This window comes from Cottoperca gobio, chromosome 1 (genome assembly GCF_900634415.1).
Source record: "Cottoperca gobio chromosome 1, fCotGob3.1, whole genome shotgun sequence".
Classification (NCBI taxonomy): domain Eukaryota; kingdom Metazoa; phylum Chordata; class Actinopteri; order Perciformes; family Bovichtidae; genus Cottoperca; species Cottoperca gobio.
In genome coordinates, this window is record NC_041355.1 from 16,792,171 (window position 1) to 16,815,792 (window position 23,622).

General features: G+C 38.1%; 2 protein-coding genes and 1 long non-coding RNA gene across 3 annotated transcripts; all 3 read right to left on the reverse strand.

Annotated features, from left to right (window-relative positions):
- Positions 1-5,565: 5,565 nt before the first annotated feature.
- On the reverse strand, positions 5,566-7,771 carry LOC115015483 (CMRF35-like molecule 1). Its single transcript, XM_029442833.1, has 4 exons — positions 7,631-7,771; positions 6,731-7,042; positions 6,323-6,463; positions 5,566-6,067 (listed from the first exon to the last, which is right to left on the reverse strand). Exons 1-4 carry the CDS (start codon positions 7,686-7,688, stop codon positions 5,823-5,825), a joined length of 756 nt encoding a protein of 251 aa, XP_029298693.1. The 5' UTR covers positions 7,689-7,771; the 3' UTR covers positions 5,566-5,822.
- A 181-nt stretch (positions 7,772-7,952) lies between these two features.
- Positions 7,953-16,482, reverse strand: LOC115007581 (uncharacterized). Its single transcript, XM_029430519.1, has 12 exons — positions 16,290-16,482; positions 15,883-16,203; positions 14,914-15,036; positions 14,782-14,823; positions 14,541-14,689; positions 13,340-13,777; positions 10,791-10,953; positions 10,365-10,685; positions 9,939-9,971; positions 9,800-9,841; positions 9,508-9,635; positions 7,953-9,020 (listed from the first exon to the last, which is right to left on the reverse strand). The coding sequence occupies exons 1-12, from the start codon at positions 16,324-16,326 to the stop codon at positions 8,697-8,699; spliced, it is 2,121 nt and encodes a 706-aa protein (XP_029286379.1). The 5' UTR covers positions 16,327-16,482; the 3' UTR covers positions 7,953-8,696.
- A 1,854-nt stretch (positions 16,483-18,336) lies between these two features.
- Positions 18,337-20,622, reverse strand: LOC115013243 (uncharacterized). The gene is made up of 3 exons (XR_003832779.1): positions 20,525-20,622; positions 18,988-19,050; positions 18,337-18,893 (listed from the first exon to the last, which is right to left on the reverse strand). It is a non-coding gene; the product is annotated as an uncharacterized LOC115013243 (long non-coding RNA).
- Positions 20,623-23,622: the final 3,000 nt, after the last annotated feature.

Genomic DNA, 23,622 nt, shown 5'->3' on the forward strand with positions numbered 1-23,622 from the left:
CTTCTATAGGTGAATTGTAATGCAAAGTTTCTCTACATCTTTTCATCGACAGCAGCACATACATGTTTTGATAAAATTATTATACTGCATTTGGCTCTCAGGTACAGAGTGCATAAGTTATACTTGTATTAAAGTAAAAGATAAAAGTGCTCAGGGTACTCACATACACAGCAGACGGTATTGAAAGGTTCACCACGTTTTTGATTGACACAGAAATACTTTTCAAAGTCGTCAGTGGTCAGCTTGTCGATTGTCACATCGATGATCTTCTCTTCTTCTTTATCTTTTATATGAAACCTGCCTTCAGCCACTTCCTTCTCCTCGTTTGAACGTATCAGATCTTTACAGGTGGGATAATCCTGCTCTTTGCACAGGATTTTCTTATCAGTTCTCTGAGTGATGTCTGAATAGTTACACTCGAAGTTGACAGTCTCTCCAACACTGGCACATATTTCCAGTGGTATATTGTCGTCAATGTCATCAAATTCTGAAAACATATATGAAAATAATTTTCTATTTTTTGATTATATTAACACAGAAATCTTTTATGTAAAAAACTGTTTTAACTTTTGAATAAAATAGTGCAAACATATAGTGTAGCACCCCCTCACACGTAGTAAAAGTATTTAACTACAATACAGCTGGATAGTTTGCTATATAATTATGCGTCATATTTTAAAAGCTGATCATATGTTTTGTAGATTCATTATAATTCATAATAATTCATTCATTGGCTTTACTCAACATAATCATCAACATTGTACCCTTTATGTTGAAAGGTCCTCCTTCAGTTCCTGTAAAAATTGCAAGAAGAAAAAGTTATTTCATCATAACACAGTCAACAAGATTTTAACAAACATGTTTCACACTCATCAAAGAAAAACACAAAGAGAAGTATATAATGCCTGACATGAAGTAAACGATGACTGTCAGTGATATTCTCATTATCTCAGTCCTGCTTTTCCAGCTTACTATAGTTTAAAACCGACTTCATCAAATATTAAAGCTACATTGAGTACATTTACTTCCTGTCGTTTGTCATGACATCAGTTCACTACAGTCTCTATGCAAATGACGGAGTCAGCTTCTCCTTTCTAGCACATAATTGAAACATTTGCATTTTAAAATGAGGATGTATTTTGTATATGCAGATTGAATGGAACAGAGAGAGAAAGGTAGATAGATGGAGATGGAGAGTGCTGACTCATATTTACAGTAATAACTGCTGCATCTCACGATCTCTTCATCTGTTCAGACGTAAAAACAAATAGGGTTGTTCACAGAACAATGTGCACAATGTCCCTTTAATCTTTGGATCAAAACATAATTATAATACCAGCTATTTATATCCAGACTACAGGTATTCTAGTGCTCTACCTACTGGTGAGATTGCAAACCTTGCATCTTTATTGGAGGACTTTTGAATGTTAGCTAACTGTCTAGCTACGCATAGGGATATGCGCTGTAAGGGCAGAACAATTAGGAAGAATCAAAACACACAAATTCACTTTGATATTTCTTGAAATAGCATCCTATTTCCAAATAGTGTTTTTCTATAGTGAGCCTCCCGTCTTTATGCTGACTGTTTGCTTTTAGCTTCATTTTCAGTAATGCAATTGGCGATACAGTATATTATTGTAAAAACGTATTTAATCAGGCACCATTGTAATGGACGTCACATATTTAAGAGTCTTTAACATGCACTGTTTTAAATATTGACTTTGTTCTCATATGTCAAGTTATGACATAATAGTTGCTAGGTGACAGAGTTATATATGACGGAGCAACAAGACAGTCGGACAAAACAAGAAGTGAAGGAAGAAACTCTGTCACCGTCTAAATATTGATTAATACGGTATAACAGTGGCACATACTACGTTCATTATATCAAAAGTACATTTCAGAGTTCTTCATTGTGGAACACACGGGATGTTTTAACGTCCACCACAGTGGAAATCAATGCGTATAAAAAGGCACATGATAACATTAAACTGATGGTTAATAACTTTAGTAAAGTCAATAAAATCATAAAACATGTAAAGTTTTATGATAGTAGTTGATATCAAGTTGACCATTAAATCAAATATCACATGAGCTCCGTTCTTTTGCCTATAATTGTTTACATTTTGTCAATTTGGCACCATTAAATGTATGCCTAATAAGCTATAATCGGTTCCTGTTTGCGATGTATAATGTAAAATAACTATCACTGGATTACTTTGATACTAAAGAAAACGTTCAAATGTGCTGATTCTCAGGCAAGTTCTGGACCTGTAAGGAGCGTCTTTTTTTCTGTGATTTATAAGCGGATTAGCGGATATATTTATATTTATTATTTGTTTATTTATTCATTATTTAGTGAGTGGCCGAATATGAGTCCTATATTAAATATTATATTAAATGAAAGCTCTCAGTGAGACATTTTCAGTGCCAAAGGGACACAATGTTGACCCATAGGTTGTAATTTAATGAAAACTGAAAGTGGGGTTTTGAGCTTACACGCTTTTAGCCCTGAACAGAGCATCATGGGTAGAGCATGCTAACAACACTTGAGTCAAAATGGCTGGGAGGAAAGTATGGTTAAACATCAAAATATATATATTTTACAGCAGAGGAGGTTTTGATGAGTTTGCTGGATGAACCAGATGCAACAGATGATCTTTATATTGACCAGAAGGTAAATTATTTTATATCTTTTCATTCACCATTAGCATGCTGGCCGCCTCAACATGCTAGCAAACATGATCACACAATTTTTAGTAGCCTACCACCTCTAATCATATAGTAGCCTAATTAATATTCTATGTGAATATTAGATGAATGAAAATAGGTTAATATTTCCATTAAATGATTAGGCTTGTTAATTACATACACCCATATTCTGCATTTGTCTCTCAAAAAGACGTATCTCACACTTTTGCAATTATTTTAATGTTTAATAAATATTGTTTCAACTTATACTGTTGCAATGCTGTTTTTATAATGAGGCTCAATCTGATAACATAAAACAGATAAAATATTGTGTATGCTTATACATTTTTTTAAACAAGTTATTCTTCATACAAATAAGTAAAATTAGCAAGCAATAAAAAAGGTAGCAATACATTTGTTCAATTCCGTACTCTCTCAGGTTCAGCTGCTACAGCCCTACTTTGTCTGGTCTGACCATTAGGTTATATGGTTGTTAATGTTTCAAACTTTAGATAGATATCACTGTGAAATATATCATTTACCATCATCCTATGCCACTTGTAGCCACAGTGGCCGCTGCTCAGCAAAAGTGACATATTTCACACAGTTGAAAGATCCATCATAGTAGACGTGAAAAAGATATATTGAGTATATTTTGCCTAAATATTTTGATTCGACTCATTTCATATGGACGGAGGGTCAATAAAATAGATATAATTATTTATTATGACTGGACACAAGCTAGAGGATGAATAAGACTTTTTATAAGACTTTTTAAACAGGGCGTAAAGCTTGGTAAAGGTTGAAGAGTGTGGCACATGGAGGAACAATTCTAAATGCTTCAAGCATTTAAATATATTTTTTAATCCCACACATGAAAACAAGTGATACAATAATACAGTGAATGAATAAAAGAACACACTGTGAACATATTTTCCAAGCCCACCATCAAAATGCATAGATAGAATGACTGACAAGATATTAAACAAACACAAGGATGTAAAACAACAATCACACCAGCAGGAACTATGTGTGTGGGTGTCTGACGGTGGCGTACGCCTCAGAGGGTCCAGCAGCTGATCTGATCTGTGTCCTGGGCTGGGTGGCTGCCTCTGTGTTTAAGCAGACTGTGGAGTAGAGAATATGGACGTCCTCACTGTTGTGTTGGTACCCAGCCTCGGTGGAGGGGCTGCTGAAGCTGCAGACGTTCTCCTGATAGATTTCATCATCAGATCATTTGCGTCCAATTCCCTTGATTTACAGTCAGAGAATTATTGGGTAAATAATAATGTAGCAGAGATTTTCCTGTTCAATCGAGGTCACTTACCTCCTGCTGTATGTTGTCTTTGTTTTCTCATTCTAAAGTACAGAAACACAACAGACTCAGCGACAGCGCAGCAACAACCAAGTACTGTGCTGGTGGTAACACTGAAGCAAAGGGAAATACCACATTTAACACATCACATGCTCAAAACAAATACTGTATGCTCACCTGCAGGTGGTGTGAACCACCGTGTTGTACTACTGGCCCTAGCTGTCACTGAGTAAAAGAAGCCACAAGAAAACAGACAGAATATATTTGTTTACCTAAATAGAGTATATAAAGCATTCTCTAAAAGAGGGACATTCCTGAACACAATGTTTTACACACAGATTTAAAAAACTAGTTCTTTCTGATTGTTGCTGGTTCCTGGTGAGGGCTTGACGTTTGGTTGAAATAGAAGGATTTGATGTGACCAGTGGAGGTTTGAGAGGTGGAGGAGCTGTCAAAGAAAGACGACAGACGTTCAGGGAGTGCTGTAATAAGATAGAATAATAGAAAATAGCTAGAGATAGAAAGACAGTAGCTGACTTTTACATACCTTTATAGATTTTGAGCTTGATTTCTGTTTTAGGATCAAATAAGTACGTATCTATTTCACACCAATATGTCCCGGCATCATTCAGGGTCAGGGTGGTGACTTGCAGAATCCTATTTTTGGTATCATCACAGAGATAATATTTCACTTTTGGTGTCCTCCTTTTGCACATTTTATCAGAACCTTTACTGACAGTCGTCCTTTTACCATAATCGCCCTTAGACAAGTGTTAAGGAAATTCTTTATTCCCGCGGTCATATCGGCAGAAGATGTTAACCAGTCCTGCCTCCTGGGCTGATTGACGTATCTTTGAATGTTGGCATCTGATTGCTTCAAAAGAGAAATAAACACAGGAGACAAATCATTTGTTATGAGGCAAACATTGTCAGGCAAATGTGCCGAAAGGTGTTGCTTTGTCTTTCAAATGACGTCACGCTTTAACATCTTCATTGACATTCAACCAATAATTATATCTAAAAACATGTTCTAAGCAAAATCATAAAACATATCAACACTTAGGGAGATCCTTTTAAACCTGCACCTGGATTTTCTTTGGTTATACTCACCAAAGAGCAGCCCGACGCTGAGAAGAAGTATTTTCCTCATTGCAATCCTTAGCGTCTACTGGTTTCTCTGCCCCTCAACAACTCTTAGACCACTTCCTTAAGTCTACATTTGATCTATGGCCTTCATTCTTTTCAAAAAACACTACTGGAGCCATACAATGAACCAGGAAGTATTGCAGTTTATTATAAAGCGTGGGTATGTTAAGTTAGAGCTGTAGGTGTGGGGGGAGTCCACCATAGCCTCTTCTCACATCATCTTTGCAGTTTCAGTATGTGTGTGTGTGTGTGTGTGTGTGTGTGCGCGTGTGTGCGTGTGCGTGTGCGTGTGCGCGTGTGCGTGTGTGTGTGCTTGTGCGTGTGCGTGTGTGTGTGTGTACTCATTGTGGGTGGTGCATGTTAAACTTATCTTTTGTCAACCACAAACTGACACAATTACAGAAAATACAAAATGACTTGGAGAATTAATTGTTTTTATTGATTTTACAATGTAATTTTTATTAGCTTTAAATCTTAAATCTACTGAAATATTATATATACTTTTAATACATTATTTTAGAAGACTTGTCTACATATTTCCTATAATAGTATCTGTCCTGCATGAATGGTAATAATTATTTCACAACAACCTGTGGACCTACAGAAATGTGTGAATGGTGGGTACTGTAACTGTTGTAGCACTTAACAGTGAAGATGCTCAGCGCTGAGTTCAGACATTGTAAATTACTGTTGATTCATCTGTTGCTCTGTGATGAGTAGTGCTGCAGTCTGGGTGTTTGCTGAAGCTAACAGTGGAGTAGAAGAGGCCGTCTGGTTGTTTCTGAGACTCGGATGAAGTGCTGACGTTGGACTTTGTTTCTTGATCCTCATTGGCTGTTGAAGAGGAAGTAGTGACAGGGTTTCGATCTTGTTTCTGACTGGAATGTGTTGCATAAACCGTGTTATGGTCCTCACCTGTACGGGAAGTGATGATACATTAACAAAGTTTTAGATCCACGTGAAAAACACATTTTATACTTTGACCTACCGAAAAGCAATCAGTCCTTGTGCTGCAATAAATGCAGCATTATGGAAAATTATTAAAAAATACAGTAAATTGAGGCCCATTTCTGGAAGAAACCCCAGGAAGAGCAATCGAGGTGGGAGACCTCTCCCAGGACAGACAGACAATTTCAAAATGTTGTTATATGAGTCTGTTAAGTTTTATACCAGAAGATGCGTGGATGTCTCTGTTTCGAAGTCTGAAGAATAGTAGAAGGGCCGTCGTCAGACTCAGCACAACCCCCCCGAGTCCTACTCCGATGTACAACAACATCTCTGAAAAATCGTCTTTGGGGGTCTTTGTTTTTTCTGGAAGAAATACCAAATAATTAATTTAATTGTGTTCCTTGTCTCTGTGACACATTCTCTTGACTGTGTTAGTTACCAGTAACTCATTTATTTTCTGTACTTATGGTGAGAAAAAGAGAAGAGAGAAAATAGAAGATCAGTTTGAGACAGGAAGTGTGAAATATTGTAATGAAAAGGAAATGGGCCAAAACTCTTCCTTTATCTTTTAAGTGATGAATAATAATGGTATCATAACAGTTATTCATATACAGTGCTGAATCAACTTACCGTCTATGACTGTGACTGTGAGGACTACTTTGCTGTATGTGTCGAAACCAATTCTTTCTATTCCACACCAGTAAGTTCCTGAGTCCTCCCCCGTCAGATGAGAGATGGTCACGTGGAATGTGTTTCCTTCATTTTTGATACTGTATTTCTTATTTGAATCTACTTTCACGCTACTTACTAAGATACCTTCATCGTTACACGCTTCGTTGCAGAAATATTTGACTTTGTAGAATGCGTTGGAGTGAGAGCATTGTATTGTGACATCCTTTCCCAATTCTCCTGTTATTGATATAGCTTCAGTCTTCCGTAACCCTGCAAAAAACACACAACAGCAACAAAGGTCAGTTCTTCATTTGGTTTGCAAGCAGCTGTTCTAACTAGTTTCACTGTATATGAATAACTTTTAAGGTTTCTGACACAGGTAGCATTTGTCAATGAGTTGTAAGCAGTTAATTCCATTATGATTGTTTCATTTGAACATTTTTTAGAGACCTAAACAGGTAAAACTATGCAGTATAATACATTTAAAAAACATATATTAGAGATTTTTAGTACATTTTGTATTTATTTATTTTATTCTGCCATTCATTTTACGAGTCCCTTGGGGTTAGTAAAGGCTGCTCTAACAGTGCTAATTCCAATTTTTTGACAGCGTTCAGCAGCACCGACAAATGTCAAAAGATTGTTGTAAATGTCAATAAAATTAACAGTGTAGGCTCAACAGTAAGGAAATACTGGGAGACAGGATAAAGTGCAAAGTCCTCTAACAAAAACAGGAAGATGAATTAAAAAAACTAAACAAAACACTAACCTGAGAACAATCACAAACCCAAAGACGCTGAACATTCAGACGGAGGAAGAGAGACAGAGCGACAAAAGAATGAATCTCCTTAAACTTACCTCCCACAAGAAAGACCAACATTAGAAAAATCATCTTCAAGCTGCTTGAAAGAAACATACGTGTCTGTTTCTTTCCTTTGCTTTTCTTATCTCACCCTGATTTCACTTCTTCGTAATTTTCTTCAAATGAATGACAACTCTGCATTTGTCAGGTTCCTTTTTATTGTTGCACTTCCTATGTTGAGCCAGCTACCTCTCTAAATCTAAAACTTAAACCATGTGAGGCGCTCTAAAACATCCCTCCCATCTCTCTCAACCCTCTCTCATAGTGAATGTTTAAGATCAATTAGGTTAGGAAATAATTAAGACAAGGACACCCTCAGATATTACCACTTGGTTTATTTTGGTCAAGAAAATCAGTGAAAGCATCCAGTCTGTTCTTCTTTGTGGATTGTTTTTAACTCTGACAGCTTAAGTTGAGAGTCCTGCTCAGACTCTGGTACTTCTTTTCAGTGCAGGGTTTCCGCCAGTGTATTACAATCCCGGAAAGCATCGTCGATTTAAAAAAATAAAAATGTTTTAAACGAAAGTGTGTCATACAAGTAACAAACTCCTTTATGGAATAATTGTTTGTAGGTTGTGTTTGTATCAAGAGCGAGTGAGCATGTGTTGCCTGTATGAAGTGAGCAGTAACGTTATAGCTGTGAACGTAGCAGTGCAGTGTGTGTGTACAGTTTGTTTGTCAGTGAATAAATGATACATCTCCTCAAGACTTGCCACATACTGAGTAGCTTTAAGGTGGACCAGCTATTCTTATTTGAGTGACAAGCCATTTTTTGCAAAGCACAAAGTCCAAAACAATTGTCTCTAAAAAATAACAAAACACAGCAATAATTAACACTATTACTACTTGACTTACTAAAGATCTTTAATTATAAAATCGTTAACTTTTGAATTGGCCAACTTCCCTTCAACTCTTTCTTTCATCCTGTTGCCATAATTCTTATCAATAATAATAACAACACATATCCCACCAAGATCCAGAAACACAGCGACAAGAAAACAAATGTTAACAATAACTACTTTCTGTTGGTTGTAATTAAACTGGAATTATTTAGCAACAGTATCAACAGTTAATGTGATCTTTAACTCTCTGAGGTCCATCTTTAGGAGGGCTGTTTCCCTGAAGGCTGTGATAGACGTGATCCTCTAACCGGCTCAGATCCAGATCTTGGTACTGGCAGATGTGCTTTGGTACATCCACATCAACGTATTCACCGAGGCCGAGAGTGACAGTGGACTCCCGATACTTTGATGTGAAGTGGGAGCAGAGGTCAGGTGGTAGCGGTGGTAAAGCTGAAAGATCCTTGCAGTCTGGAGCCGAAAAGCTGCACCTGAGTTCGGGTTCAGTTCTCACGCCAGGCATCATTGTCTCGTAGTCAGATGATGGCTGTGGGAGGAACAGAAACCGGCTGACAGTGAACTGCTTCTTGCACGAGAGATTGTATTATTCTCTGAATGCAAATTTGTTAGTGTTTACTAGACAACATGGTACTTTCAGTCGGCAACAGGACTAAGATTGTACAGCCATGCTAGCAACTTTTGAGCTAAATGCTAATGTGAATATGTTAATTTGCTGAAGTTCAGTAGGTATAATGTTTACCGTATGATCGATAATCAACGGGTGATAAATCAAAACCTAAGACGTAGGTACCTACAACAGGACTCCAGTTAATCCTTTGCATCAACTATAAATCCTGCTCAACATTTGCTTATGTTACAATTAATCCTGATGGGGACATTAATGTCTGTACCAAAATGTATGTCAATCCATCCACTAGTTGCTGAGATATTTCAGTCTGGACAAAAGTGTTGAGCCGACAGACATCGTTGTCTCTGTGGCCATGCTACTAGTGTGGCTAAAAGATTGGACAAACCTCTCTATTGTGGCGTGGGCCGGATCTTCGGTGTTTAACAGCCAGCCAAAGACAAAGTGTGAACAGACATATAAACAATATGGCTGCCACACACATCGCTGCAGTCACGAACAGCGGCAGGTGCATCTCTGCAGGAGAGAACGACTGAAGTTTACCTGGCAGAGGTTTCACTCACACACATGGATATATGATATGCTATGAAAACAGATGGACACACACGCACACACACACACACACACACACACACACACACACACACACACACACACACACACACACACACATAACTCACTGTCCACTTTAAGGTCCTTTGGTAAGATGGGTGATCGTGTCACTGGAAAACACAAAAACACAAAACATGTATAAACAGAATAGAATAAACAGACATAGAGGTAATTGATGTATTGTGTAGTTACACAGATCTTACTCACTGTGAAAATGTGTGAGGTGTTCTGGAGGGTTTGCTGTTGATGAAGTGCAGCAAAAATGTTTTTAATTGTATGTGTTCAGCTGTAATTACAGTATACATGTATGTGTGTGTGTGTGTGTGTGTGTGTGTGTGTGTGTGTGTGTGTGTGTGTGTGTGTGTGTGTGTGTGTGTGTGTGTGTGTGTGTGTGTGTGTCCTCTTAATAGAAATAGAAAGTACAGAAAACAGGAACATGAATGGTAAAATTAACAGTACTTAGTTCTCGTATAAGATGCCTAACACTTTCAGATGGTAATCACCTTGTGGACAGAAACTGTCACTAACCAGGAAAACAGAATTTATTATATAGATATGGATGAAATGTGCATAACTGAAGACCACGTAAGCAGTTAACATAGTGATCCTGTACTGTGACATGAGATACTGTACCTTGGAAAACATTCAGTTGTATGATACTGATATGATCAGGGGACAAGCTAACATCCACCCCACACCGGTACGTCCCGCTGTCCCTTGAGGTGAGTTTGTCCACACTAACGATGAAGAAGGCTCCGGTGGTGTTGTCGTACAGAGAGAAACGTCCCTTTTTCTCCCACTGGTCATGTTTTACTGTCTGTATCAGGGACATATTGCAGTCCTTGTCATAGCAGAAGTACTTAGCATTGCTCTGCTGGCCGTTTTCATATTTACATCTGAAGTCAAATCTCTGGCCTTCCACACCGCTAACCGTAGTTTTGACACTGATCAGAGCTGACAATCACAAAAAGGCTGTGTTAGTTTTTTAATAAACAGTTTAACTCAAGTGAAGTCTTTTACATCAGCTTTAAACATATTAATGCATATCATGCAGCCCACCTTGGATTTGTAGCAAAGTGATGATGACAGTTGTAGTTGTTCTCCAGGAGATCCAGGTCGCTCCCATTGCTCCCAGTTTACATTCAGTCCACACGCTCAGATTCTTCCCCAGCTGCACAATGAGGCAGCAACCTGGACTAAAGACTGTGTCCGTATGTTCAATCTGGTGCTTTCATGTCGATGTGTTTGAACCTCTTCCTCTTTCATAAACAAACCAGTCCACCCATGAAAGTTGAACGTTATGTGAATGGCGGCTCAGGTGACTCAAAAAGTGACCTTTATGTATTTACATAAACAATTTTTTATACCAGCACACCCAGAAATCACAGTCTTTTTCTTTAATTAAGAAATAAATACTAGTTTTTAATCGCTGCATCCTTTAAGCAATCTCATCCTCTGTTATCCACTTGAGTCATCCCAGACTGTACTTGTGCTTGACTCCAGTTGTGCTGTCTGCTAGTGTACCACTTCCTAATGAGTATCTGTGAGGAGGTCCAACACCAGCCAAAGACATTTTTTACAATGATGTTATTACTGATCTATAAAGCATTAATAAAGGATTTATTTACAATTAAAGCTGCACCAATCAACATTTCTATACCAACAATGGATGTGAATGGTTTCACTTGTAGTGACTCCCACGGAGAATTATCCCCAAACTCTGCAGTGAAACAGCTCTATTGTGAGTTTTAGTATCTTTAGAACGATTGGTTTGGTTTTACAGCCCACAACTACTGGTTTCAATTACTCTCAGTGCTCTCATCAAAATAGTTATCAGTTTCAGCAGAAAGCTGTTTCATTTTCCTTTAATATACCAAATGTATTCTAACTGCCCTGCACTTAGCAGACACAGTAAGCGACTACCTGGTTAACATAATGGAGCATTTAGCTCCATTACAAGAGTCAGATAATTCCATCAGGAGTTAGTAGATATAAAAACTGAGCTAAAAGAGAGAGAGTAGTGGACTTATATTCGTCGGGTGGACACAAACACAACTACAAGTGAATGATAGTATGGCTCTGTGTTTGCTGGATGTGTAAATAAGCAGCTGTTTGCAAATACCTTCACCAGACAGCTTGTTCTGCTGCCCTCAAGTGACCCAGAAAAACCAACAGCGCTTACATCGTATAAACCCTTTATAAAGTATACTTTATTAAAAAGTGGCACCCATTATCATTTTGTCTTAACATGAATTATTAATAACTGTGTAGCAACAACAGGCTGCAATACTTGTTTTAACATTCCACTGACAATGTGATGTCGATATGAAGATCAAGGTTGATGCTATAAAACATATTATGTATGTATCTGTTCACCAATGCCTCGCTTTCTCCCTACTATTCTATCAGGTGAAGCTTCAAGAAGTCTGTCTTTTGTTACATTATCCAAGAGAATAAGCCTTAAACATCCTTTCCTTCCATTTTATTATGAACAATGAATCCATTTGATGTTTCCCCATCGTACACACAACATAATATGATTCACAATTTTACAGTCATTTGCTGGAAATTATAGTTTGGTGGGTTGTATCAATGCTCAGTGCCAGGCTGCCACAGTGTCTTTATTAATATGACCACATGGAGTCGCCAAAGCCAGAAGCTTTAACATTCTTTAAATAGTGGCATCAACCAAGAAGTGCAGGTTTGTGTATTTTAAGGTACAGACAAATCTTATTACTGCCACTGATTTATTGAAGGTTGACTTATTCCATTTCCACACACACACACACACACACACACATTGTTTTTGAAGACGCTTCAAATGGACAAGAAAGCAGAAGAAACAAGAAGATATTGTGTTTATAGATACTGCGTCTAATGTCTTTTTTTTAATCTTATGTCTGTGACAATGATTAACAATCAGCCTAAAAGGGAAAACAGTTCAGACTTTACAATTTATACAATTTACACAGTTAAGCTAAGTGCCTTCAAAACCCTTTTTTCTCAACATCACTGTTTGTGTAATTACTCCTCTCAGTATGTGTAACAGCAGTGCAACATGTCCCACTCCTGTGGACCTTATAATGATAAATTATGTTGACACGGCCATAGAGGTTTATTTTTCCTGCAAAAAGATACACAAAAGGCCATGCAAAAAAAAAACTGTGATGTTACAGTAAAAATCAAAGAAGACTCATTACTTATTAGCAGTTTCAGCAAAAATATTATACATTTAAAAGTTTGAGTGCAGCATCAGCTTTCATTATATTGATCTCATATTGGACGGTCAGCACCTTCACCTGTCCTTACTTTCTTTCTCACTATACTATCAAGTCAAGCAAAACAAATATTCACAATATGTTAAGTAACTCAGTGAAGCTGGGAAAACATATTCATTTGTTTCCTTTTTACAGTTAAAGGTAAGATTGTCTCTTTGTAGGGACACATATATAATGACTCTAAATCAATGCAAATACAGAACCTGTCTACACCCCTCAGCATGTCTTTGCAAAGAATAATAATGATTAATGTTGTTGGTTATAACTGCAGAAGCAGAGTAGGAGGTACGGTTCAGCTGTAAAAGCATAAAAATCCCTCCTAACTCACACTGTTCCTGATAAATCCAAACCAAACCAAAATGATCTGGGCCTCACTTTTCTGGAATTACTGCAAGATCTGGAGTTGCAGGCGGGCGCATTGCTTGTACAGCTCTCTGTAGGTTTGCCTGTCGCTGCTGTAGTTGCTGTAGGTTCATTTGTGTGCTTTCTAATAAAGCCTTTCACAGTTCTTTCAGGTATAGGTGGCAGAGGTTTGATGTAGATCACAGAGCTGATGTCATGTTCGTCTCCTTCGTTTTCAGCCGAGTATCTTGACCGTGCAGTGCCTTTGGAGCAGCGGATGTTTTCGTAGATATGAAGGGGCACGCTACAGTCAGCTGCTGTGGATGCAGATGTCGGTGGATCCTGCTCTGGGTGCTGAGTACAAGAGTACCTCTCAGATGTCTTTTTTAACGACTGCACTTCCTTGACTGCACTTCCTCGACAGGCCTGTTGAAAAGAGGAACGTTTTTTTTAAATCACCATATAGTGTGCTCTAGATCTCACTGTGTCTCTGTACTATATCTACTCAGTAAAACATTTATCGTATACAATTAATGGAATCGTTCGACATTTTAATGAAATGTGTTTAGCTTTTTTGAAAAAGAGGAAAATGTCAGCCAAGAGAGGTTGAGCTTAGTTTTGCACATATGATAATATCGTTTAAATAATCCAGCACCTTTTAAATCTCACTATCCATTAGTGTAAATGTATTTACGCCTTTTGGCATTTATGGTTACAGATTCACTTTCTACACCTTCCTACATTTGGATTTGGAGTGAAATTCATCCGCCAAAAGAGGCAAAACGCACAATAAACAAAGTTAAAATTAGTTTTACAAATTATTATTTTTAATAATAATTTCAAAAATATATTTTTTTATTTTCTATAGATTTCACAATGATATCTTTATAGTGAGTTATTTTGTCCACAGTAATCGTGTAGTGAACATCTGATATCACGACCACTAAATGCAACAGTCCCGTATAACTGACAATAACGAGTAGTTGCGGGTTTTAAAGCAACCTCATGCAAAAACTCCACAGATTCAAAATAAGGAGAAGTTATGGTCTTTTGGAAAGCAGGAAAGGAAACCTGATCGTCGTTAGCTTTGTTTTATTCGGTGTCTAGAAAATCGTCACGTTTCTCTAGGAAGACAGTTGTTCTGTGAACTGATATCCTGACGTGTTGACCTCCGGTTTGTGTCTCATACCTCTGTTTCGTCTGCATAGACAATGTCTGTGCTGTTGAAGCAAACTCGTCGTTGAGGTTTTGAGCTTTCTCTGCGTTTCCTGACGATCATTGCCAGCATCAAAATAATGAGCACAGCAAAAGCCCCAACTGTAGCGTACACGACGGCACCTAACCAAAAACAAGAGAGATGGCTGTGTGTGTGAAGTGTCAGTCTCCAGCTGATATGCACGCACCAACTGCACACACCAAATGAAACTCACATGTACTGCTGTTCTGTTCTCCTCCATTAGTGTTCTCTGAGGCTGTAAGGTTGGATAGAATATTACATTCCTAAAGTTTTTCCATCTTTGATTTATATTTGTAAGGATTCAAATGTTATATTTTCTTCCCACCTGTTGAAAGGTCTGCAGGCCTACTGGTGTCCAAACTAGATGTTGATTGTGTTGAGTTGGACATATTCTGATGTGTCCATGTGGGAGAACGTTCAGGTTTGTCAGTTGTCTCAATTGCGACAGCTGCATGGAGGACATTGATGGAAGATGAATTCAGATACTTTACTTAAGTAAAAGTACCAATACAACTATGTAGAAATATTTCATTACAAGTAAAGAATTATTATTAACTAGATGTACTTTCTGAAATAAAGTGCAACAGTAAAATATTGGCAAACAGTAACAAACTACTTTTACTTAAGTACTTTTCTTAATTTGAGGTACTTGTACTTGTACTTCCACCCCTATACATTTCACAGACAAATATTGTAACTTTTACTCCATTACTACTAACATGTATTTTACAGTTTAGGTTACCTTGTAGATTCAGATTCAAATGAAAAATACAACAATAAATGTGTCATATCAATAATATGTTATAGGTTAAGATACAACTGTATTGATCCCTCTGTGCCACAATATATATAGTATATATATATATATATATATATATACTAGCTGAAATATTAAAGTGATGAAGTGACACAATAATGAAACAATAACTGTTATATATATTCATTGAAATGGACTGTTGTGCATAATGAGTATATCTGACAATGAGAATATCTTTGGTAGAAAATCCAATATTTGAATATAACATTTCAATAAGTAACGTAAAGTAAACTGTCAGATAAAAGCTGTGCAGTAAAAAGTCAAATATTTATGTGTTTATGTGTAAAGTAACACACTTAAGTTAAGTACAAGTACCTCAAACTGGACGGGCTGTAAGTAGAGCACTTGAGTAAATGTACTTAGTTACATTCCACCACTAATGGGGAAATGTGTATTAATGGCTGCAGAGACAAAAAATAAAAGCGGTCAGAGTACGAATACATCTTAAAGGTATGACTAATAAGATCAGACACAAACCTTCCTTCACAGTAAGCTGTACTTCAATGAAAGTATCATAACCAAGCCTGTCCACTGCACACCAGTATCTCCCACGGTCTGACAGCTGGAGTCTTCTGAAGGTCACAGTGAAGACTCCGTTCCCCGAGTCCACCAGAGCTATCCTCCCCGACTCCGCTCTTGTACCAGACTTTACAGTAACCAGTTTATCTTCACTGCCTTCACATGGATCCTTGCAGAGGTATTTATTGTTTTTCCACGCAAGTCTGTGTGAACACTGGAACGAGACTTCTCCCCCCTCATATCCCTCTACATCGATGTCTGCTCCCTCTATCCCAGCAGCTGCAAAAATTTAATTGGGCATCAAGAGTTAAAGCATCATTCAGTTGTTTAGATAAATAAGCGATGTATGTCATTAATACACTTACCATATAGAAGAGAGTACAAAATAACAATGCTCTTCATTCTCAATGATAAAGGGTCAGCTCTGTAGTTGTTTCTTATTCTGGGTAATCCCTCTAGGCTCAGTACGTTGATTTAAAATCTATCTGTTTAAAACCCTAAACAGTGCACACATGCTTCATCGTGCTCTACTACTACACCACAAACTTGTGCAAATGAAATAAGATCTAGGTAAGCTCTCAACTATCTTCCTTCTTCCTGTGGTTTTGAGTTCATGAGAACGGAAGTCATGGGCTTTAGATATGACAGTAACCCAAGAGAGGAGAAACAAGCGTGGACTAAGGTAAAGTGAGAGGATCTGTGTCTCCGATGCATACCCACACTTAGTTTCAGTGCTATTATTTGTTTCTATCTTTATGTGTGTTTTGCAATAGAGGTGAAAGTAAATCATATAATTTAAATACAATACATGCATCACTGATCTACAATAATGTAGTGAATTACACCTGGCTGCTTTTCTTCATATCTACTACTGATATGTTGATGACCAATTCCAATTAAGATCATGTAAATGAAAACCCTTACAGTTCACTTTGGTAGTACTGAAAAGTTGCAGTTGCTTTGGCACAGTTGTAATCAATATTTATATAATAAAAATACATCAAATGATAATATGGGACTCACTTGTAATAATGTATCCCCTAAAGCCGCGACTTTTTTTATCAAGTGGAAAGAAACTGTTTGTGTTGCTCCCTAACTGCTGGATGTGTAAATAAGCAAATTCAAATGTTCGACGATATTTTCACAACTTGTTTCCTCTTCCTCCAAGTGGCCAAAAAACATCTTGATGACAGACATACTGTAAATAATATATGTTTTTCAAATACAGAAATGCCACATTATTTGGCAGGGTTTAATACATTTCACTGTGCTTATAGAAATAGTTAGACAAGCTTAGCTTAGCATAAAGACTGAGAATAACAAAGAAGCTAACTTTGCTCTGTCTAAAAGTAACTGGGAAATGATGTTTTTATACTTTGGTTTTGTACGTATTAAACAAACGAGATGTATCGTTTTCATTAGTGAACTTTAGAGGCCCTGGTGGATTTGGATTCCTTTGACAGAGACGGTTAGCTGGTGCTCCCTGTTTCCTGTCTTTATTCTAAGCTAACAGGCTGCTAGTTGTAGCCTTGTGTATATAAACTCTCTGCCAGAAAATGTCAACCTATTAGTTAGACATTGAAATGTTGTCTTTTAGTAATAACGTCAGAGGACATCTAAAAGTGAGAAATAATGTTTCCTGTTGCTGGCGAAAAATGCATGTGATCAAAACTCTTACCGAGTGGACCTTTAGTTGCACGGCATGTACTGTCAGTGTGAAAGACAGAATATGACTCTGTTGTTATTTAAAGTACAGATGTCAAACATGGAGACATCTTAGAAGAAAGCAACCCCACACAATTATATGTGAGTCATTGTGGTTGAGTCACTTTTAAGAAAGTGAGTAGTTATAAGACTGCAGTGTGAATGGATGGGTATTCCACTTGTGGGGCTCTTTGTTTGTCTTTTTCTTTTATACTTCATTTACACAATGAAACTTACAACGGCAGGTTTACCGTTCCAACAACAGTAACAGGGCAATGTAAGCTTGAGGTAGTGCACAGAACAAAAAAAAAGATATAAAAAGAAACACAAACCAGATGAAATGAAAATCAATTGCAAATGAAATTCATTGCATAAGGCTCTAGTTTTCACAGCTTTAGAGTGTGTGCAGTGTGTCCAGACCAGGACATGAAGACAGCCGTGTTGGGTTTCTGTTTGGCAAATTTGTTAGCAATTATATATTAAATTAAGATTGATTACATACCTTTGACATGAAAACAACACAAACATTGCATTTTCCAAAAGAAGACTTTCCATTGCACCTTTAGGTAACACACCACTTCAATTTGTTTCCTGTTTGTGATTTTAATGTGACGTAGAAAATTCATGAAGCAATGAAAAAAAGAAATTCACGTATTACAAACAAACTAAATAATTGTCATTTAACATGTTTTTTATTTAATTATGATACATTTAATGCATACATAAAAAGGAAACACACATTACAGTGTATTGTATTCCACTTTATGTCTTTGTTAAACTTGTTTTAATTTAGCCATTTTAAATCTTCCATACAGTTGTTTAGGATATTAACTTCATCCTGGCCCTGTCAACAACAGATTCATTCAGGCAGTACTAGATGTGTCTAACTGAGGCTTATTCAATATTATTATTACTGACCTTATTCCTATTCTGGAAGAGGAACAGGACAGCAAAGACGTGATGATTATCATTGTAAGAAACAGAAAATGTACTTACAAATTTACAAAAATGAGACATACAAAGTAAGAAAATGTATAGAAATATATTTAAACATGTTTCAACATACAGATAATAAAGTGAGAATAGCTCAGAGACCGAATAAACCCTGCTCACTCCAGAGTTTTGGGATCGAGTGCCTGATAGACGGCAGTATACTGTCAGCCAATGCAAATACTGGACTCAGGATCAGGACCTGCTTTTAAAGCCAGCAGCCTCATTGCAGCCTGAGAAGAAGCAGCATCTGTATTTTCCTCACAGTAATCAATCTGTAAGTAAATAAGATTAGAGTCATTAGAACAGTCATTAGAGATGAACATTTTAATCAAATTAAAATTGGTGAATGCCTAAATGGTCACTCACCTCACTCTTGTTCTGATCTTCTGAAACACATAAGTAACAAGACTCATTAAAGGGGAACACCATCTAAATAAAAAATTAAAATAAGTTATTTCCATGCCTAAGAAAGTTCACTCAATGTGTGTGAACATGAGCTTCTCCCTCTCAAAACCAGAAAACAGAAAGTCTCACAGAGTCTGGAGCTGCTCCATAGACAATAAATGGGAGACTGATTTTACGGACCCACAGAATGTTTTTTCCTTTTTGTACCCAGATGAGCTTTTTTCTACTGTAATGTTCTCGTTGTGAAACAGAAGATGTTCCCATATAATCAGAACGTTCCTCTGGGTGCTCTCAGTGTCATCTTCAACATCTTTCACAATGCAGTGTCTTTAGAGCAACTCCAGACTTAAAACTTGATGACGTCACACATTTGAGTGTACTCTAGTTTTGGATTTGGGAGAGAGTGGTCCATGCATTTATTTTTGGACTGTTTAGAGTCTAAACAGTCCAAGAATTATATATATATATATATATATATATATATATATATATATATATATATATATATATATATAAAAACTATATACGATAATTCACTGAAGAATCAACATCAGCTTCTCTCCCTCCCCAACTTCTACTGGAGCTTGGAAAAGTTTCCTCTGATGAGACGCCACGCACAAAGAATGATGAGTCTGTTCGGCTCTTAAATGTGAGCAAACATTTTCTGTTAACTGTGAACAAAAGCAGATTGAGAACCTAAATGAGCGACAGCATCTCTGTGGGCGAGTTAAAAAATATATTACAAAGTATTCATGTTAAAAAGCTACATTTTTCAATAAATTTAGTCAATTAAAGTTGATAACATTTTCTAACTAACGTTAGTTGATGTGTTAAGTAGCCCAATAACTTATTTGTTTTAACAAGCTTGAGATATATCCAGTGGCGGTTCTGGGGGGCAACAGGGGGCAGTGCCTCTGTAACACTGAGCCTGGCCCCCCCTCCGAACGAAGATTGTACAATATACAAAAAGTACTGATTTTGCGACGGTCCAGGCAGCGGCGGGACTTTATTTTGATGGGCACACCATGCGGCCAATCACATGCGAGGACAGACTAGGATCATACCTTTATGTGAAAGAAGGAAGGGGGGCAGATGCTCCAAAGACAGCGAGCCATAAGAGCCGAATCTTTGAAAAGAGCCGGACCTTCAATCACTAGTATGAAGGTCTGACTCCTTACCATGGGAACCTAAATAAAATGTACCTCGGGTTGAATGTGCACCTCTGACAAAACACTTGGCCTCAGCCAGGCCCCCCCAGTGATATCAAAAGTATGAGTGGCCCAGCCCTTCATATATTTTTCTGTATGTGGCCCTCAGTGAAAAAAGTTTGGACACCCCTAGTTTAGACCATAGGAATAACATGTATGAATTTTGAAAATGGTCGTTGTTCTCCTTTGAAACGTGCGTGAGTTCTATGTTTTGGTTTTAGATCACACTGTGGAGTAAAAGCAGTGTGTGTGCGCATGTACTGTATGTCTATGTGTATGTGTCACCTCACCTGCATTGCCCCGGCAGTGTCCGTAGAATATAAGAGGTATAATGGCACAAACCAGAAGAGCCAGGCTCACCGAAACAATGATGACCACTGTGGCATCTGCAAACAAAAGAGACTTCTTTAATAAGAGTGAGAAAAAGTCAAAAATAAAAATAATAAAAAGACATATATTCTGCTTTCAATAATGTTCTTTAAAGTTTAAAGTTAATTTTACTTTTAACTTCTACATAAATATTCTACTGAACACAAAATATCTCCTGCTTCTTGGAAAGTCCATTGACAAGTTTCCACATCAGATTTGTTGCATATTTGACCGCAAACTGTTTGATCCCCTAAATGATGTCTTGATAGAAGCAGGATATATCTAGACCAGCTCTCCGATTAAAGGGTCCGGGCCCAAGGACTATAGAGTATAACTCCAATAGGTTTCTCAAGACTGTTTAAGTTGGTGACAAGGAGATTTTCCTAGTTTCCAACTTCCTACGTCCAGGAGACTGCCCTGCTTACTCTGATAATACTGCTGACTGAACAGCCCTGAAGTGCGATAGAAAAATCAGCCACGCCTGTTAACGGCAACTCTCCTCTTTGATCTGTGCACTTGGTAATGACAAGGTTTTCTTTAGTGGCTAGGATTAAAGCCCCAGGGGTTCGTTCTTTCCGTTGTCGTTGTCCTTTGTTGCATACTTGTTCTGTTGGTGAGATTTTTTCTGGGTCAGATTCATCTGAAAGGTCTGGGGGGTAGGTGTAGCAGGTGCCCATACAAAAGTCCATCCCTTAGGTCTTAATTTTTCGAGATTGTTTCAGAATATTACTTCGTTGAGGAGGATCAGGATTGATAATTCATCTAGAGGATTTTTGCTATTAATAGTTCTGGCATCAATTTGGACCCGGTTTTTTGTCTGGTGCTTCTTTGTCAGTTATTGTTTTCTCAACATCTTCAGACAACAGGCAGCTCCTGTTCCTGTTCCTGTTCCTGTTTTTTTGCCTTAATCTTCTTGCTTCTTTGGCTTCCTTTTCAACTTCCAGTTCTTAAGGAGTGAACACCGGACACAGGACTTGAATGCAATGGTTGATCCTGGTTTCTCTGGTCCGGGCTCTGGTTTCTTTTCTTTACACAGACTCCTTACTAAATCCACATCTGCTGCTGAAGTGTATATTCCTCTGAATGGAACCACCAGCATACATACTGTCATGTCCCACTGGGCGTGGCCGCCCTTTCAGCCATCGTGATTTGGCACTTGTAAAATACCATCATGATGCCACAGTTTATGGGGTTAAGATGTAAGGTAGCCCTTTTTGCCCTGACCTTTGCTCCTTGTTTTCCCCAGACATCAAGACCAGTGGTGTAGTAGTGCAGGTCAGTTATTCTGGTCCCTAGTTCTTTAGGGATTGCAGGCTATAATACCAGTAGGAGATCAGGGTTGTTGATTACATCTTGAATTAGCTCTTCCCAGGTGGTGAGCTGCCAGGGACCTTCCCATCCATTTTCCCGTTCTTGGTTTCTCATGGTGTACGGTAGATGCTCCAGGCCTGACGTATATACAGTATCCAGGAATCGTCTTGTCCAGGAGAGTCTCTCGTCTGGATCTTGCTCTGGTCTGCTCGCTACTTCTTCTGGCTCTATCAACCTCAAAATGTGGTTACAATATCGGAGCTGAGGGGCCTTCCCACTGGAACATGAAGTGGGATGATCTTGAGTATACCACACAGTTGTTCCCAACTGCTTTCCACTGCATCATCTCCTTTTTTCTGGCAGGAATCCTTTTTTAGCATAATCCAATTTTTTCAAGGCTCCGCCTGCCGAGTTATCCAAGGTCATTCTTCACATGGCAACCACACAATGGTCTGGCATATTTTTGGTATTGGGGAACATGGTCTCTCACGTAATTGCGAGTCCCAAAATCTTTTGTAGGTCGTTCTCTGAGGTTGGGGGGGACTATCTGGTTTATCTTTTCTCAGTATCCCTCTTGTGGTTGAGTCTCAGTCCTGCTGCAGTGAGTCTCTCCACTACCTGCTGCAACCTTTTTAGGTGCCCTTCTTCGGTGTCATCCGCGATGAACACGTTGTCGATGTAGATAGTAGCTCCTGTCAGGTAAATTAATCCTGATCTTCATTAATCCACACTGGAAAGACTATCACATGTATTTGTCCTACCTCAATCAATATGTATTACGACACTACGAATATGTTTCTGCACTATTATGTATTTTCTGCACAACTATGTATTACAAACATAATAGGGGCACTTCCCCTTTAAGAGTAACAGGTCAACAAACCATCACTTCCGGACTGCTGACGGAGGAGCGTGTAGGCGCCAAACTGGGACCAATGAGGAGAAGGTCAACGCCTACTCCATGTATTAGATGCGAATTTTCAAATGTTTGGGCACACCTGGAGCGGAGCCGTGAGACCGCAACGATGGGGCTTTTTGAGCCATGCGGTCTATGGAAACGGCGACGCGAAATGTGTCCTCAGCTGAGAATATTTTCTTTGTTTGACTTATTGCGTTAAATAAATATATAGATTACATCAGGAGATTGCTGTTTTGATTCGACATTTAAGCTCCGAGTTCTTCAGCTTTTTCCTACCCTTTAATTGGCGTCCCTGGGTGGGCATCCCGAAAGGAGAAGTGAAGAACGATCGCCGAGTATCGTTGACTGGTATTCATTGCACGTGCAAAAGATCAGGTGAGGGTGAACACCGGTTAAAAACAAATATTCACTGCAGGTAGACTAGGAAAACTTATTAATGAATGCCAGCAACAATGTTCGACGGTCATAGCTAATACAACTGCTGTTAAACGATAAAAAGCAATCCTGAATGTTGAAATACAAGCGATAAGAGCAAGCATCGAAGATATTAATGATGTTAACGATATGTATGAAAAGCCTACGGAGGGTTCCAGCGTAGTCTGGTTAGGGCCACGTGCTCATATTACTCAAACAAATCCCAGAGTGGGTGTCCGGTCTGGTACCGGATAAAGCTTATGGTAAGCTTGCATTGATATAGTTTAATACGAAAACACCTAAGGAAGGTAGCTAAGAAAGCTTAGTTAGTTTAATGTTAAAGAAGTCCTTTGGCAGGCAGATAGGTATAGTTTA